The sequence below is a fragment of the Clupea harengus genome, chromosome 14, assembly GCF_900700415.2.
Source record: "Clupea harengus chromosome 14, Ch_v2.0.2, whole genome shotgun sequence".
Classification (NCBI taxonomy): domain Eukaryota; kingdom Metazoa; phylum Chordata; class Actinopteri; order Clupeiformes; family Clupeidae; genus Clupea; species Clupea harengus.
Window position 1 is genome coordinate 14,824,159 of NC_045165.1, and position 16,537 is coordinate 14,840,695.

General features: G+C 41.0%; 2 protein-coding genes across 3 annotated transcripts; both read right to left on the reverse strand.

Annotated features, from left to right (window-relative positions):
• Positions 1-203: 203 nt before the first annotated feature.
• Positions 204-12,607, reverse strand: LOC105908167 (epithelial cell-transforming sequence 2 oncogene-like). Its single transcript, XM_031580218.2, has 21 exons — positions 12,498-12,607; positions 12,287-12,399; positions 11,918-12,080; positions 11,502-11,754; positions 11,022-11,149; positions 10,725-10,852; positions 10,529-10,619; positions 10,082-10,250; positions 9,810-9,938; positions 9,444-9,536; positions 8,853-9,029; positions 8,443-8,546; positions 8,041-8,175; positions 7,590-7,795; positions 7,170-7,317; positions 6,915-6,988; positions 4,697-4,853; positions 4,319-4,384; positions 2,205-2,293; positions 1,595-1,767; positions 204-932 (listed from the first exon to the last, which is right to left on the reverse strand). The coding sequence occupies exons 1-21, from the start codon at positions 12,579-12,581 to the stop codon at positions 802-804; spliced, it is 2,811 nt and encodes a 936-aa protein (XP_031436078.1). The 5' UTR covers positions 12,582-12,607; the 3' UTR covers positions 204-801.
• A 630-nt stretch (positions 12,608-13,237) lies between these two features.
• Positions 13,238-16,428, reverse strand: ccdc28a (coiled-coil domain containing 28A). Of its 2 annotated transcripts, none has more exons than XM_012836782.2 (6): positions 16,256-16,428; positions 15,540-15,718; positions 15,137-15,300; positions 14,618-14,772; positions 14,454-14,476; positions 13,238-14,304 (listed from the first exon to the last, which is right to left on the reverse strand). In XM_012836782.2, exons 2-6 carry the CDS (start codon positions 15,689-15,691, stop codon positions 14,250-14,252), a joined length of 549 nt encoding a protein of 182 aa, XP_012692236.1. In that variant the 5' UTR covers positions 15,692-15,718; positions 16,256-16,428; the 3' UTR covers positions 13,238-14,249. The 2 variants fall into 2 exon arrangements, with proteins under 2 accessions (XP_012692236.1, XP_031436080.1); XM_031580220.1 differs by lacking the exon at positions 16,256-16,428 and adding an exon at positions 16,030-16,157.
• Between the last annotated feature and the right edge of the window lie 109 nt (positions 16,429-16,537).

Sequence of the window (16,537 nt, forward strand, 5' to 3'; positions counted from 1 at the left end):
TCACGATAGCATCGACTGCAACACATTTTGGTCTAATTGTTCATGTGGTCTTGCAATCACACATACATTATTATGGGTAACGCTTCACTTAAACCCAATATTCACAAACATTATAAACACATTCTTTAAGGGTTGTAGTATTCATAATGCCTCACAATGACGGGCATAAGTAATATTCATACATAGTAATGACTGCACTCATGAAGCGTTTTAATGTTTTAATAGTATAAACCCTTACAGCTTGAAGTATAAGAATGCATAATAAATCTTCTTTTACCTCGGACTTTGCTCGTTCCCAGTTGCCCGTCAATGAAATTGCCCCATAACAGAAGCCTCAAGTGAACACTACAGATCTGGTTTACAGGAGCATAGGCTGAGGTTAAGGACATTCTTTATTATTTCATGCGTAGCCATTTCATTAACTGTCTGTCCTGAGTGTTGGCCACATGGGTAATTGAAGGAAATTGCACATGGGCATGAATCTAAATCTAAACTTTTTAGCATTAGGTCAAACTAACGTGGAGGTCATTAGCCATCATTAGCTATCATTTTACATTTACATTTCGTCATTTAGCAGACGCTTTTATCCAAAGCGACTTACACATGTATACACATTTTACATGTTACACTGAAGGCACACTGCACATCAGGAGCAATTAGGGGTTCAGTCAGTGTCTTGCTCAAGGACGCTTCGACAGGGAATCGAACTAGCAACCTTCTGATCATCTGAATGAGGCCCACAGTGAGCATCTCAGCCAAGCTGTTCAGAGGCCCTGGGTCAGCACGGCCTCCACTGAACTCCTAGCGGTCCTTTATGGCAGCACTGATGGCACTCTTTAAGGCAGACAGCCACGTGAGCTTGTCGTCCTGTCTCTCAGTTGCACAGATCCACTGCCGCTTTGGGCCCTCCAGCACAAAGGCGTTCTGAACATCTACGGAAGAAACACCCAACTATTTCAACTTATTTCAAATTATTTCCTCAGACTGCTTACCATGCAAAAACATACTAGGAATTGCTAGCCGTGACACATACAAGAAATATTGCAACACATCAGTGGCTGTTCCTTAAATCTACAGAATAACAATACAACGTATTGCCTCTACTGTAGCAAGCACAGAGACAGCGGGATTGACTCCCTTTACCTACTTGATCTACCTCCAACCATAATGAAGAATCAGATGTCAGCATTAACACAATATACTAATATATAGTCAGATCTTGAACATTATGAGCATCAGCTCGGATGTCAAAGACTTCTCAAAAAAGTCAGGGAATTAGGGGGATGAAAGGGTTCACAGCTTTTATTGATATTTAGATTGGTGAATATAGATGGACTGGTGTGTCTCCGTTCTACTAAACATGCAGATGGAAGTGTATCTCTTTGGTTCATGTGCCCCTGTCTTGCCCCTGTCGCCATTGTGCTTGCTCTAAGGGAGTTCAGGCCCAGAGCCCTGAGACAATGTTATTGTTTTGGTGCTATATAAATAAAATTGAATTGAATGTGCACCCACTACCTTTCAGCTATGATAGAGGATTACATTTGAGTCAGCACACCCTGAATGGATATGTTGTGCAGTGATGCAGTACACTTACATTTGGTGTCAGCTATGTCTCTGAGGATGAGACTACGGAGAGCCACAGAGGCCAAAAAGGTGTAGGATGTTCTGAGAGCATGGCTGTATGGCAGGTGGGAGACACACCTCTCACTCAGCACCAGAGCGTCGTTAAACAGGAACAGGCCCAAGTCTCTGACCTGCTCATACATCCTGGCAAGGAAGGTGATATAGGAGAAAGGAAATTACTAACAGCTAACGAGTCCTCTGCGATTTTATACATGCTTGACATACTTAGCCATTTAACAGATGGGTTCCTTTTACAACAAAGGTGTATTTGGTCAGTTTCATGTGACACGTACTACCTAAATGAGTGCATTGTTGAACTATGGTAGCAACTTCCACTGTTAAATATTTCCTGTTGGCTTGGAATTTATACAATGATATTCTATGCAAATCTCAGTAAAAAAGTGAAGATTTCACACCAAACTGTAATAGTGTTGGTATTATCTTAAAATGGCTCGGTTAATATTAAAGTGAGTTTGACCTCTCTTTTCTGAATGTCTCATTCTTTTGATCCTTTGTATAGCAAATATATTTTATTTCATCAGCACGGCCATTTTTGTTTTCTTTCTGACCTCTTGTCTTACCTGAGAAAGGTAGTGATGTCTTCATTTGGGCATTTCAGTAATGCCACATTTTGTGTTGTGATCAAATATCGGTCCCCCTCCTTCAAATTCTGGAATTACAAGTTTTAAAATCAATCTCCACCATATTTAATAGAAGCTATTGACAAGCATATATCTTGTGCTTTCACATGTCTTGTCACTCAAGTGTCGTAGCAACAACTTATAAAGGAAACCAGACCAAACTAATTGTCATGAGTTAACAAGACTGAGGCAAAACCTTATTGAACATCAGAATGAACAAAGCCCCAGAGTCTCTCAGCTTAGAAGAAGTCAAAAAATGTTTCAAACCCAACTGTGAAGACAGGAAACATTGCTGTTTTCCTGATGTAACAGACATGAACTAAGTGCTTACATCATTTTGTATCATCTGACTCTGTAACCCTTACCCCTGGATATGCACTTTGTGTCTTTGTCTCCTTGAGACCTGACCGATTAGCATCTGTGGCCCAAGATAGCTGCCTTCCTGCTTTCAACAACATGATTTTGATCTGTCACAATCCAACACACCTTCTTGGGGAACCTACAAGCTCATCTAAAAACTCTTCTCAATCGACACATACTTTGGCATGCAAAGGTTCGAACACCCCTGCTCAAAATGTTGTTACTGTGAATAGCTAAGCAAGTAAAAGATGACCTGATTTTCAAAAGGCATGAGGTATAGAATAACCGTTCTTTAATGATTTAAGCAAGATCACTCTTTTCTTTCCATCTTTTACGGTCTCAAAATAACAAAAAAGGAAAAGGGCCTGAAGCAAAAGTTGGGCACCCTGTATGGCCAGTACTTGTAAAAACGTTTTGTAGCCAGCTAAGAGTCTTTTTCATTCTTGTCTGGGGGTTTTGGCCCACTCTTCCTGCAAAAGGCCTATAGTTTGGTTAAATTCTTGGGCCGTCTTACATTTTTCTTTTGAAGTCTATAAACAGATTTTCGATGATGTTTAGGTCGGGGGACTGTGAGGTTCATGGCAAAACCTTCAGCTTGTGCCTCTTTGATGTAGTCTATTGTGGATTTTGAGGTATGTTCAGGATCATTATCCTGTTGTAGAAGCCATCCTCTTTTTAATCATCAGCTTTTTTTGCAGTGTGTTGCTGTTTGCTTGCAGAATTAGCTGGTATTTAATTTAATCCATTCTTCCATCGACCAGTGCCACAGGCTGCAACACAAGCCCAAAGCATGATCGATCCAAATTCTAAACCATCTTTTCTCCAAACATACCTTTGCTCATTGCAGCCAAAATAATATTGGACTTGTCTCCAAACTAATTTGTTTAGATGTTCCTTTGCAAATTTCTGACGCTGGATTTCATGGTGAGGACACAGGAAAGATTCTCGGGAAAGGTCTTTTTCAGTTAAACAGGGGTTTTGTCTTTCTAGAATTCCTACTAGCAGTTCATTTGGAAAGTTTCTTTGGTCTTCTAGACCTCAACTTGTTAACTGCCATTTCCTAATTACATTGAGGAAACAGCTACAGCTAACATGCAGTCTTTTATGTAGTCTTTCCCTGCTTTTCTTTGTAGTCTTTTTCTGCTTTGTGGGCATCCGTTATTGTACTTTTCAGAGTGCTAGGCAGCTATTTAGATGAGCCCATGGCTGCTAATTGCTGGGACAAGGATTGAGGGTTTAGAGTATTTACATAGCTTTGAAATCACCTAGCCTAATGATGATTATGAACAAGCCAAGTCTACGACCTTGGTAAATGTTATCTGCAAGCTCAAATCTCTTGGATGCCCAAACTTTTGCATTGTGCTCCTTACCTTTTTTCATTCAAATTTTTTTTACAAAACTAAAATAATACAATAATCTTGCTTAAAATGTTTCATCAAGAATGTTTCAACTTCATGCCTTTTGGAGATCAGGTCAGCTCACTTAAATATTCACAGTAACAGACATTGTGACATGGTTGTGCCCAGACTTCTGCGTTCCACTGTGTCTCTCCGCCTTCTCTTGGCATCCTGCCGCTCATATTGTCCTGACCGTGACCCATGCTGTATCTGTGCCTGCCTCTCTTCCAGTTAAGCTCTGTCAAACCTGACGGCCATCGTGAATAATTTAGGCATTTGACTTGGGGAATACATTACAGGGCAGCTCTGAATCATCCTCTGGGTCTCTCGCATTCGCACGTCTCCTTCGCTGCTCCTCTTCAGCTGAAATGAGGTCACGGGGGAGCACAAAGTTTTAAGGGAGTGGCAGAGATGTCAATGAATACACAATTAAAGTGTTGTGTGACTGATTTCAGAGTTCAGCCGTTTCTATTGACAGGGTTTTTCAGTATGTTCATTTTATAAAGATATTTAGTTTTTCCCATTTCAAGGTCAAGACAACGTAAACACTGCTATAAAAATGTCTGACATGCAACATGAATAAAATGCATAGGATGTGATGCATGCATATGTGAACCACTGTGTTTTCATCATGCCTTTAGAATTATGTCATTATGGATGCGGATGTTGGTGCACCTTGCGTAAGAAGGACCTGTAGCTGATCACTGTGTTCAGGGCAGAGGTTAAGTGACCGTGATCCTGGTGTTCAGGTGGGGTGTGCACAGAAAGGGCCTGCAGTAGCGTCACATACTCTTCAACACGAGCAGAGGGGCCTAGCAACAGCTCCTGAAGACTGGATGGTGAGGAACAGTCAAAATCTGAACATACAGTGCATTACTTTAAACTACACTAGCTCTTCACACTTGCTTGCTCACACACACACACACACACACACACACAGTGCATTACTTTAAACTACACTACTGATCAAAAGTTTGGAATCACCCAGAAAATGACGCAAATAAGGCGCAAACTGAAAAGAAAATACTGTCAACACATTGACAAGGTTAGAAATAATGCTTGGACTGCTTCTTCTCTAAATAGGACTTGCAGAATTTGAAGCATTGCTTTGAGTCATTGTCCTGTTGGATGATGAAATTGGATCCAGTCAAGTGCCGTCGACAGGGTACAGCATTACCAGTACCAAGCACCCCCTGATCATCACATTCCCTCTACCGTGCTTGACAGTAGAAATACACTGATATCAATTTTGCCAATATATTGGCCTCTATCGGCTAGCCTTTGACACTTATTGGTTCGTATCGGTAACATACTGGGGTATGTTATAATGAGATTGTACAAGTTATAAAGAGAGTAGTGAGTGACACAATTAATAATTTCGATTTGTATACGTGACCTGGTGTTAGCAGCAGGGGTAGGCCTGAAAGGATCCGGGTTAACGGAGAATGCAGACTCATTAGAACCGGGTTAGTTAAAGGACTAAAGGTGAACGATTCGAGCAAATTAGGACTCGCCCATCACTATTCTGAACCCTTTCATCTTTATCTCCTTTGCTGCCAACGGCCCTCTGTAGCTTACCCTTGTTTTATCTCAAGCTCAGTCTAATTCTTTCTTTACAGCTTGCTTTTCTTCATTGGTCATTGTAAGAAATTACAGTATATCCTGGGAGTGAACATGAGTTTCATGATCAAGCAGCTGCTGTGACCACCAAAGGTTGGCCAGCATAATATCCAAAATGGTCATCTTATCATGGTAACAAAGGAAAGGTCCCCACACTAGATTTGCTCAGACACCTGGGGTCAGGAAGCAAACTGAGGTGTGAATGAATGCAACTAATCATAGTATGGGAATTGGGGTAGGCCATTGCGAACCATCACAGGCAGCAGGTCAGAGAAACCTGATTATCATACAGAACAGCAACATTTTGCCAGACCTGTTTGCATTAGAAGCCTAGCTCATATACATAAAACAGTATATATGGCTAGAGTTGGAGATGCCTGTTGTTCAGATCTGCACAGCTAAATCCGGAGTATGTTATATGTGCTTCGTTACTGCACTTTACTGGAATAAAGACAGATCAACCACAAAAGAAACTTCCATTTTCTTACATCATCTTCTGTTTACTTGTCTTTGTTGTGGAAGTAGTTGCTGGCAAAGGAAGGATGGGCAGTTTCTTCATAGCTGGTGGTTGTTTATCTGCCATTGCGTTTGCTCCTGAAGCCACTCACAAGAGATATTAATCTTGAACAAGTGAGAACATTTGGGGGAGGGGGGCTGCCCGCAGCAGGTGCAAGAGCAGTGATTGAGATTCCATTAGACTCTCCTCCTGGATCTGTTTGGTGGTTCTGATTGGTCACGGTGGATTCTTGCAAATGTCATTAGGAGCACTGGGTGGAGCCAGAAGAAGCGGATTTTCTGTACTCTCATAGACTGACAGTTTTAGCAAAGACATTTACTGCACTTTTACTGCCACGGCTTAGTTAAGCATTTCAGTTTCCCAACTTTTATACTTTAACATCCAATTTAAGCTAATTTACACATGCATGTTTCAGTCAGATTGCATATCTTAAGAATGGAGCTAACATTATAAATGTAACCTTATTTTATATGTAAAACATAATGGCATTACAATATCTCAGCCTTCCTTTAAGTTAGCTTGCTAGCTAGTTAACATTAGCTTTATCCCTATTGCACTGTTCTGTGTACGGTACCCAAACTAGCAGAATAGTTTATAAGCATTAATACAAGTTTTTATTGATGTATTGCTCACACTGGAAGGTTATAAATCCACAGCTAATTATCCCAAGAAGTGAATTAGTGCCTTGTACAAGTAGATTCCCCTGCATTAACAAGCGGCCATGAAATGTCTCAAATGGATTAATCTAATCTGTACCTTAGCATGTACGTGCTGGGTGTTCTATCGTGTCTTTTCAAGAAGGAACGGAAGGCAGGAAGCATTTCTTTGCACTGTAAATGGAGAGTAAGAAAAAGAGAGCTGTTGCTTGTTACATGTTTCGCACACAGTTCACTTGGCCACAAGATTACTCTTAATGATTAACAGTGAATAGAATCACATTTCATCACTCATACTACGCATCACTCACCACAGACTAAATTGTTAAGAACACAACACGTGCCTGTACAGTACCTTGTCTATGGTTTTCAGAATCGTCGGATAGTTATTGAAGAAGTTGGTGTAGACCCAGAGCTTGGTGCAGAATTTTTTGCATATGTCCCCAACACACTGCTGAGGACTCCATTCCCCTAGACGCTCAGTCAGTTCCCTGAGGAAGAGACTTCAAAACAAGAGGAGACACGATCATGACCTGCTGACACGCATCCACCGGCAGAACAGACCCACAGCGCAGGACAGTTAGAGTGTGCATAGGGCAATTACACGAAGTTGCATAGACTCACAGAGTCTCACAGCCTTTAGAAACTTTAGTTATCATTCACAACAGAAGTATGAAAACATCTCTTATAACCAATGTTGGTCTGAAGCTGAAAATGATGAAACTCTATTCTACTCTAGGAGTATTGGACCTCTAGTTAAAGAGTAAACCTGTACCTGTTAACCTCCAGTATTTCGAGGACAGGAGCGAAGACCATGAGAATGTTGGCAGAGCTAAGGATGGCCCGGTTTGAGTCCAGGGCAGCTCTGAGAGGGGTGTAGTACTCTCTGGTCACGCTCTGGAGATGCTGGATGTATCGACTCTCGCTATGCTTCAGCTCTCTGATCACCGCCAAACGCCTGTTTACCTCACTGACACTGTCCTGTGGAGGAGATGGAGGGGGATGCAGAGAAGAGAAGATGAAGGAGAGGAGAGGAGAGGAGTAGATGAAGGAGAGGAGAAGAGAACAGAAGAGAAGAGAGGAGAAGATGAAGGACAAGATGAAGAGGAGAAAAAGAAGAAGATGGAGAAGAAAATATCTACATTAGGTTTTTTATAGAAAAAACTTTATTTCAGTTCAATTTCAGAATAGAAATATTACACACAGAGTAGGACATGAGCACGGACCTGTGGCACCTCTAGCAGAGGACTGAGTACCCCTTCATTGGTCTTCTCAGTCAGGAACACCTCCTCAGACTCCATGCCAGCACTCCCCTCATATCTCCTCTGCATGAACCTCGCCAGGAACTCCAAGGGCTTCTCCTGTACCGCCGCACATTTAGAAAGTTGATCAACCGCTCATATGATTATGGCTAATGTTTCACAATATGGCTAACATCAGTTAATCCATTAGTTAACACAATTAAGCCATGAACCTCAGGATTAACAAACATTAATTCATAAGTGCTGTTTTAAATGTTTTATTCATGTTAAATACTTTATATGATCATGGTAAGTTAATGGAAATACAATACAAAGCATTACTGATTTGTATTGGGTGTAAACACATGTGTGCTGTAAAATTCTCACAGGTGTTTCTGAACACAGTGCCATCAGAGCTTCAGTCAAGGCTGCTGTGACCTCAGACTTGACGAGGATATCTGGTAGGTTTACTCTATCACAGAGAAACCGACCTGAGGAGATAACATGAAAGATAATCACATGATTTATTTACAAAGTAACTTATCTTTATATTTTCACGAGCTTGCACCTAGCAACAGGTTAAACAAAACAAGCCAGGGCTGGGCAAACGCCGCACTTTTAATGACATAACACTGACAAACTAGCAACGTTCTCCATATTAAAAGGCTGGACCATTACATTACACTGGGAACTTCTCAAGTAAATTTCATTTGGTATGAAGTTCTTCAGTGCATAATCATGTTTTGTGGTCTGGTTCTCATATTGGGACCTTAGACGTTATCCCAGTGGAGACTCACCTAGCGTGCGCCCCTGTGTCTCCTTACTCAGCTGCTGGAGCTGTGGCCACATGAGCTCCCTGAGGCCCCTGAGGGCCTCCTCCAGCCACTCCGCCTGCCAGCACCAGCTCAGCAGAGGCCCCTCACTGAAGTACATCAGTGGGGGAAACTCACCGGGCCCACACCATTCACTTAGGACTGGAGATGGAGATGGAGAAGGGAGAATGAAGTGGGGAAATGTCTCACTCACTCACTCACTCACTCACTCAATCACTCAATCACTCGCTCAGCTCAGCTCAGTTCCATAGGGCATACACTGTACAGCTTTCAGATTCTTTATATATTTTACCAGTGTGTCTGAGTGCTTAAAAGCAAGTCACATAGGGAAACAAATACTAGTTACATATACAACATATATTGTATGGTCAGATCAAGTACATACTCTATATTCTGAGTTTGCATTCTTTGAAACATGCAGAAAAGTTAAATTGTTCACACGTCACTCCTCTAAATAAAAATAATTGGATGTTGTAATGTTTATTGGACCGCCATCAGCCTTTGAAAACAGTTATTTGTTTGCATTACAACACTGAACAGCCAGTGAGAGCTTACTGTGCTGGTAGGAACCAGTGCAGATTCCTGAGGGAACTCTGATGCCCAGTCCAGTCAGAGAGGACAGTTTCCGCACCAAGTTGGCTCCTGAGGCTTTCAGTAGATTGAAGCATAGAACAGTGTGTGTAATTATAACAGTCATTATATAGGCAAGGGTCAATAGGTTCCAAAGCCAATCACACGGCTACACAGAAGACAACATTCAGACAGAACAGTATAGTACTTAAGCCACAGGCTACTGCTGTAGGATTTTACAAGACCGTAAGTATAATTCAAACAACCAACTCTCATGTAAAATACTCTTCTCTCATATACTGAGTATACAGTAAGTGAATTGGATTCATGATGACAGACATTTTGACTCACCAGAGGCTGCCAGAGGTAGAAATATATCCAGGCTTCCTCCCTCGGGTGGGGGAATGATCCAGCCTGATATCTTTTCCCAGAATTCCCTCACTTTGGGGTTAAGGACTGTGCTCTCATTAACCGTCAGTCCTATATATTTGACAGACATACAACTTCCTCATTAATTTCCGCAAAAATCAGACATCAGGCCCTATTAACATAGCAAAGATATTGTACTTTAAAAAAAAAATCTTATCTGATATGTGTAAATGTGTATTATCTCTTCTCTTCACCTTGTATGATATTAATCTCCTCAGTATCCCCCTCTGTTACCAGCCCTATACTGCGTACCCTCCTGCCCTGCGTGAGCCTCTGAGCCTGACTCAGAAGCAGCTCCAGAGTAACAGCGCTGTAGTCGTACAGCAACGTCACCACGGAGACACGGGCACCAGCCAGCAGCAGCTGCAACACAGTGGTGTGGTGTGGATATGAGTTTGAGTGGAGACTTATAATGACACTGTTCTAGACAAAAAAGTTGCTATGTCTTATAATTGTGCCATTGGAGGAGGAGGAGGAGGAAGAAGAGGAAGATAAGGAAGAAGAGCAACAATAACAACAAAAATATATGGAAGAAAAAGTGGATGAGCAAGTAAAAGCAGAGATAGAACTATTTCCTTATTCTTCCTTCACAAGATTCATTAATTACAGCAACTATTTACGTTATCATTCTTTTGCCTTACCTCATATGCAAGTACTCTGGATGATATCAGGACCAGGTGAACTGCAGGTGGACCTGGACAGGTTGTGAGACTTGACAGGTTCATATGTGACCTGGATGTGCACATGGAGGAAAGGGATATGTGTTGAACATTTACTATATTTTGGATAGGCTAGTACATCAGATCAGCATGTTGTTCTCTCCCAGGAATTGCTCACCCTATAGCTGATGATAGATAGAGAGATCTCATAGATGTTGTTAGTGATGTCTGCTCCATATCTGAACTCTTGCTTGGGAAGACCACCTCTTCTTTATCTTGCAGTGACAACTGTGACCGACACTTTTCCTAGACACAGATGAAAACACAGCCATGTTCCTGACACTTACTGATGTGATACAAATATTAAACTCACCACTGACTCATTCTAGTTGTTTACCCTTTAGTTCAACCACACAATAAAGATATTCACCAAATTCCTTTCCTCTGGAACTTGTGGAAGTAGTCCTTGCCTTACCCCTAAAGTTACTAGAGATGAAGTTAGCTCCATTCCTGACGGTTTCTGGTGGCCATGGACACCAGTGGCCTGTGATCCTGCAGTCCAGCTGTTGCTTAACCAGGCTCTTCTGGATTTCATTGAACCTCCTATTGGAGAACCCAGGATGAGAGCAGAAACCCATAGGGTTTAGTTAACCCATCTGTATGATTGAAGACATTGCATTGGCACCAATTTACTGTAGTTCTTGGTTTTAGTATAGTAATAGTCAAGTATAAAGTATAATTATAGTAATGATTCATCCGGTTGACCCAAAATAAAAGTTATGGAATACATTTTCTCAACTGTTACTTTCCACACTTAATGTAAACATTCACATCCAATTCAATTTGATTTATATAGCGCTAAAACAATAACATTGTCTCTAGGCGCTAGGCACATCCAGAATCATTACTGAATACTGGGCCTACAGGTGAACCTTAGCTGGAATGTAGTACATACTCTTATACTCGGCTCCCTTTTCCCTAATGGCCTTTCTTATCATGCACTCTCTCAGTCTCTCCTTCTTCTCTTCTGTGTCTCCGACGGTCTCGTTCAGGGTGCCATACACCTCTGCAGCCTCCCGTGGTGTCAGGTAGTCTAAGCTTGAGGCACAACTGATGTAGTGTGCTTTCCAAGCCCCGAATTCCCTGTTGGATGGGGTGTACGGCAGGAACCAGCCTCGTCTCACACACCTGTCTGACCACAAGCAGTCCTATACGGAAGTATTTTGAGAATGGCCAAACCCTGATCAATACACATAATAATAGTACGTCATGAAAGTTAAGTGCTATATTATATAACACTTTAAATAACAAAAGGAAAGGATGCCTGAGGATACGTAAGTTATCATTAACAGTACATTGGTTTAAATGTACCTGTTCAGCCAGAAACTTCCAGTGCCAGGAGACCTGTGCGGCTTTGCAGAGCTCCATGGGATTGAGAAAAGAGAGAATGTAGAGAGAAAGGCAACGGGGCAGCACTGATGTAAAATCCATGTGTTTGATCGGCACCACTTCCATCAGCCAGTCTCTAATAAACCTGTTCACATTCAGAGAAGTCACAATTAAGAATAATGAACACCTACACATAGATAAACGTGTAACCCTACATACTTGGGTTACAATCAAACTCATACAAATCAAATAAACAGGCAAATCCTGGGCCTGTGGATATTGTGTTCTGGCTTGCATTGAGTTGGCAATTTAGTAGACAATTGTTTGAAAGTCAGTTTTGAATGACTTTACTTCCGCTGGGACTTGGAGCATCTCAAGAGCAGGGCATGCATGAACTGTTTCCTCTGCCGGTCAGTCCACAGGTCAAACCAGTGAAATACCAGAGATGTTCTCTCCTGAAAGAGCTGAGAAAAGGAGCAACTGCAATCACAGGTTCATACTTTACGTGATGGTAAATTGCGGATGGTAAATTAAAGAAAACAATGATATATTACTAGCTTACCTGTTGATTTGATGATTTATTAATGATTGGCGTCCAGGCACTGAATCTGACCTCCGAAACATCTTCATTCAATAACCCGTCCATTGCTGGAGTTTTGTAGTCTGTGAAGCTAAGCTTTAACGCTATGTGGACGTGACGGGACGCTAGAATTTAGCGACTTAAATTCCATCGAAGTCATATGGACGAGTTAAGTAATGTTCCAGAGTATGCAATTCCTCAACAGAACTAGCAACTTTGGATCAGCCCATGTAAATCATTGCAGTGTAACACATCTCTGTGCGATGAAAACACCAAAGCGTTGATGTCCACATAAAACACATGGGAGACTGCATTTAAATAGATAGCTATGCCTAAGGTCTTCAGATAATGTTTTAGCACAGGCCTATATTTCAGCAACGACCAAATCACTTAATGTATTTCCCACGGGCATTCGCCAGAATCGCCACATACCTATAATTGTACCGTCGTACCCAGCTGCGTTTCCCTAGAAACATAATAACACAGCAAGTACTTAAGGGGCCTAGGGTGCAGTAAACAAGTGCGCCTCCATGGTCGGACTCAATGAGGTCGCAGTGCACGAATGGAAGTTCTAAAACAATTGCATCTGAAATCGTATTTTCTGTGTCCATTTGAACGACGAATGCAGGCCTTCTCTTGTCAAATTCACATAAATTCCACATATGAACCCACAATGAAAAGTGGGTATACCGTATATTGAGAAAAATGCATGCATACATTGATAAACTAATACGAGTTTTTTATTGACATTCATGAATACTTCTAAAAATAACATTTCAACAAATCAGAAAATTCATCCCGTTTCCATGCCAATCATCATAAAAGTCACCTTAAATTATAATAAACAAAATCTGAAATATACAATATTAGGAAAAAATAAAATATTACAATCAACTTAGTTTCAGAGGCAGTAATTAAAAACATTATACTATTTAATAAAATCGTAACAGTAAGGCAAATAGTAAAATTTTGTTGTCTTTTGATACCTTTAGTCAGTGCATTAAGTAACAGATGATAATACCTTTCATTCACTGTAGATCATTTCCCAAATGCTTAGAAAAAAAGGGGTTTTCAGTTTGTTCTTATGGGAGAATCTTTAAAGACTATATAGAATTCCAACAAGAGCAAGAATACTTAAAAGTTCTAGACAGCACCCTTGAGGCCTCAGAACCTTTGCTCCTCTGAAGAGAAGCTGACAAACTCCTGAAAGTTCTAGGTAGAACATTTAACGTAGAGTGTACATGTGGTTTAAAAACACAAGTACTCACCAGTATATTTGTACTATAAGAGGTGAATGCTGGTGTGATCACAACATCAAGTACATTAAAGTGTTAATATATTTCAGATTACTGGTAATTAAGAAAGTGCTTGATGTGACCAAAGCAACATCGTGGATATGCATAAACAAGTTTGACTAGATTCAAACTCAAAGTCTGATTAACACCCTATGGTATGACATTACCACAGATCCTTTGGAATCATACCAAAATTTTGATCCGTTGGACAAAGTCAACGTCTGACCAAAGAAAAATTAGCATTTGTCTTAATGTGCCATCGAACACGACACGGGGCAAGCAAAGCATGCCCCTGAAGTTATCTCATTCATGTAATACTGCATCATGTGCAAGTGTCTCATATGTATTGCTGCGTAACCCTTTTCTGATGACTGATCGTGCAGGAGATATGTACAGTACATGAAGCTTTCCTTGGCAGGCACGGCACAGTCCCGGAACATTACATGCTGGATGTTCTGGGCACGTCTTGACTGTCTGCAAGGTTGAGCTTTTGTCTTGGGGCAAAGGCAGAGTTAAGGATTTTAAAGTACTATATGGTTTTGTCCTATGTGCTGAGCAACTACAGTGACAATGGAATACAATTACATTTGTGTTATATGTTGAAGGTCATTTCTGATGGTTAGCATTCAAAGATAAAGGATACATTGATGAACTGAGCTCTTCAAGCTGAAAAAAAAACCAAAGAGGACAAATTGAAATCACTGCAACCAGTAAAATATTGTTAGGAGATAAAGTGTCCAACATATCGGAGAAAAATGCATAGTAAAAGTCACCCAAGTGATTTGTGATTACACATATGCTACTCACATTCGACAGTAATTTATCCATGTTGGTATCGCAGGCTTGCTTACGCTGGTCTTCTGGCATCTCGTCCACCTCTCCGTACAGATCAAAGTGCAGCCTAGCGAGTTTCTCCTGCATCTCTCGAACTTGCTCCATCTGATCAATGGAGCACTCGTTACCTGAACCGATAGGAAAGGGGTTACACAAGAACTGTCAATGTCAAAACACATCATGAGTAATGTAATGCTCGTGGGTGAAGTAGCCTACATAACAATGGTGTCTGTTTAGACTTGGCATCACAAGGAGATCCTAACAGGTCAGTCTTTACTACTGATCATATAAAGTGGAATACGAACAGTTTCTACATGGTACAAATCTATTTACCAAAACCATCAAAGTATACCAATCTTTTGTGCATGGTAGGTGCTTATTCTCTTACCTAAAATGACAAAAATGTTAAATAACAAAATATAAAAATAAGAAGAAATAGTGACAGTAAGTTAAATACATATCCGTTTACAGCAGTCGTTGCTTGTGACTTACCAAAAGCCTGCAGTTTACCAGAATGAAAATCATTCAGTAAACCAAGAAGGCCCTTTTCCATCTCCTGGACATCGGAGACGTCTGTGAGGAAGGAGTGCTGGATGGGTGCAGCCTGTCCACTCTTTCCTGATTGGCTCTGTGGTCTTGGCTTGTCTCTCATTCCCCTACAGAAGAAAGCACTCACTGACCAAACTCAAGGCAGCAAAACACCTATTGCTGATCAATTCAGGGCACTCACCCATTGATGGTATAAGATAATAAAATATCTATATGGTCATTAGTCAGTATACCACACCATGCTATACTATACTGTATTGTACTAGCCCTGGCTAAGCTGTTTCAGGAAAAGGGTGCCGAGTGATCATCTAAACACAGTATTAGTACATGCTCACTTGTTACATACCTTTTATACTTTGTCTTTTGACTAGAATGCGTACCCATACCACTGAAACCAAGATTTCTACTTGATGCATTTTTCTTGGTTGTACCGGGAGGGGCAGACTGGGAGTTTGTGGATGGCCTAGGGCTCTTTCGTTTTATCTTCCTTTCTTCCATTGTGCAAAACTGGTATTTGTCCACGCCCTGAAAATGTCAACATAATGATAAAAACGTCACAGCAAGCAGAAATAAAACACTCGCATGCACTCAGAGTCAGAGACGAAGAGTTTTGGAATGACAACAAATAGTTTCAAATGGTTTCGCCCGCCCCGCACTCGTTCACAAACATTGTAAATTGTGCAGTAAGCCCTCTGCTTCACATAACATACTCCCCACTAAGTTAACAAAAAAAACCAGCTGTCAATTGTAGCTTGTCTCGCTATTTGGTTCCAAGCTCTTTACTTTAGCCATCTTGCTAGCCAACGGGTGATCTTTAATGTTATGTATCAAAATACCTTGCTAACTCAATCCTTCAAACAGCTACAACCGAAATTCATATGCATATTTACATAAGACATAGTATAATCTTAGCAGACAGCCACGACTGACAGCCAATAGTTCTTCCCATAAAAACCTGCACCAACAGGTCTCGCTCAAGCTAAAAACGGTTAGCTAACGTTAATCCTGTCTGATTTGGCTGCTGGGGAACCACTTTAGTGTATCAATGGAAAGTAAACAAACCTGGGGTTAATGTTACTTTGTGTACAAAGTTTCCACTAAGCTGTTGTATGCAAGCAGACACTGCTTCAACGTTAAAATATAACTTAAAAGTAACTACGGCAGCCGCATCCTCGCGAGTTGACATTCCACTTCCTGGTCTTTACGTGCTGTCATCACGACGTCCTGCTATAGACACTACGTCATTGAACACGACACTAAACTGAAGTCTATGCAAATGCAATTTCTTTTACATTCATGTGTTCATGTTAGGGTTAGCACAACCATGTAAATACAAACAGGTAT

Coding starts and splice junctions, on each gene's coding strand:
- LOC105908167 (XM_031580218.2), bottom strand. CDS start 12,581: ATGGACGGGTTATTGAATGAAGATGTTTCGGAGGTCAGATTCAGTGCC. Junction 11,755..11,917: donor GGAAGTTTCTGGCTGAACAG/GTACATTTAAAC, acceptor ACTTCCGTATAG/GACTGCTTGTGGTCAGACAG. Junction 933..1,594: donor AGACATAGCTGACACCAAAT/GTAAGTGTACTG, acceptor TTTCTTCCGTAG/ATGTTCAGAACGCCTTTGTG.
- ccdc28a (XM_012836782.2), bottom strand. CDS start 15,691: ATGGAAGAAAGGAAGATAAAACGAAAGAGCCCTAGGCCATCCACAAAC. Junction 15,301..15,539: donor CAAAAGACAAAGTATAAAAG/GTATGTAACAAG, acceptor TTTCTTCTGTAG/GGGAATGAGAGACAAGCCAA. Junction 14,305..14,453: donor GAAGAGCTCAGTTCATCAAT/GTATCCTTTATC, acceptor CTTTGCCCCAAG/ACAAAAGCTCAACCTTGCAG.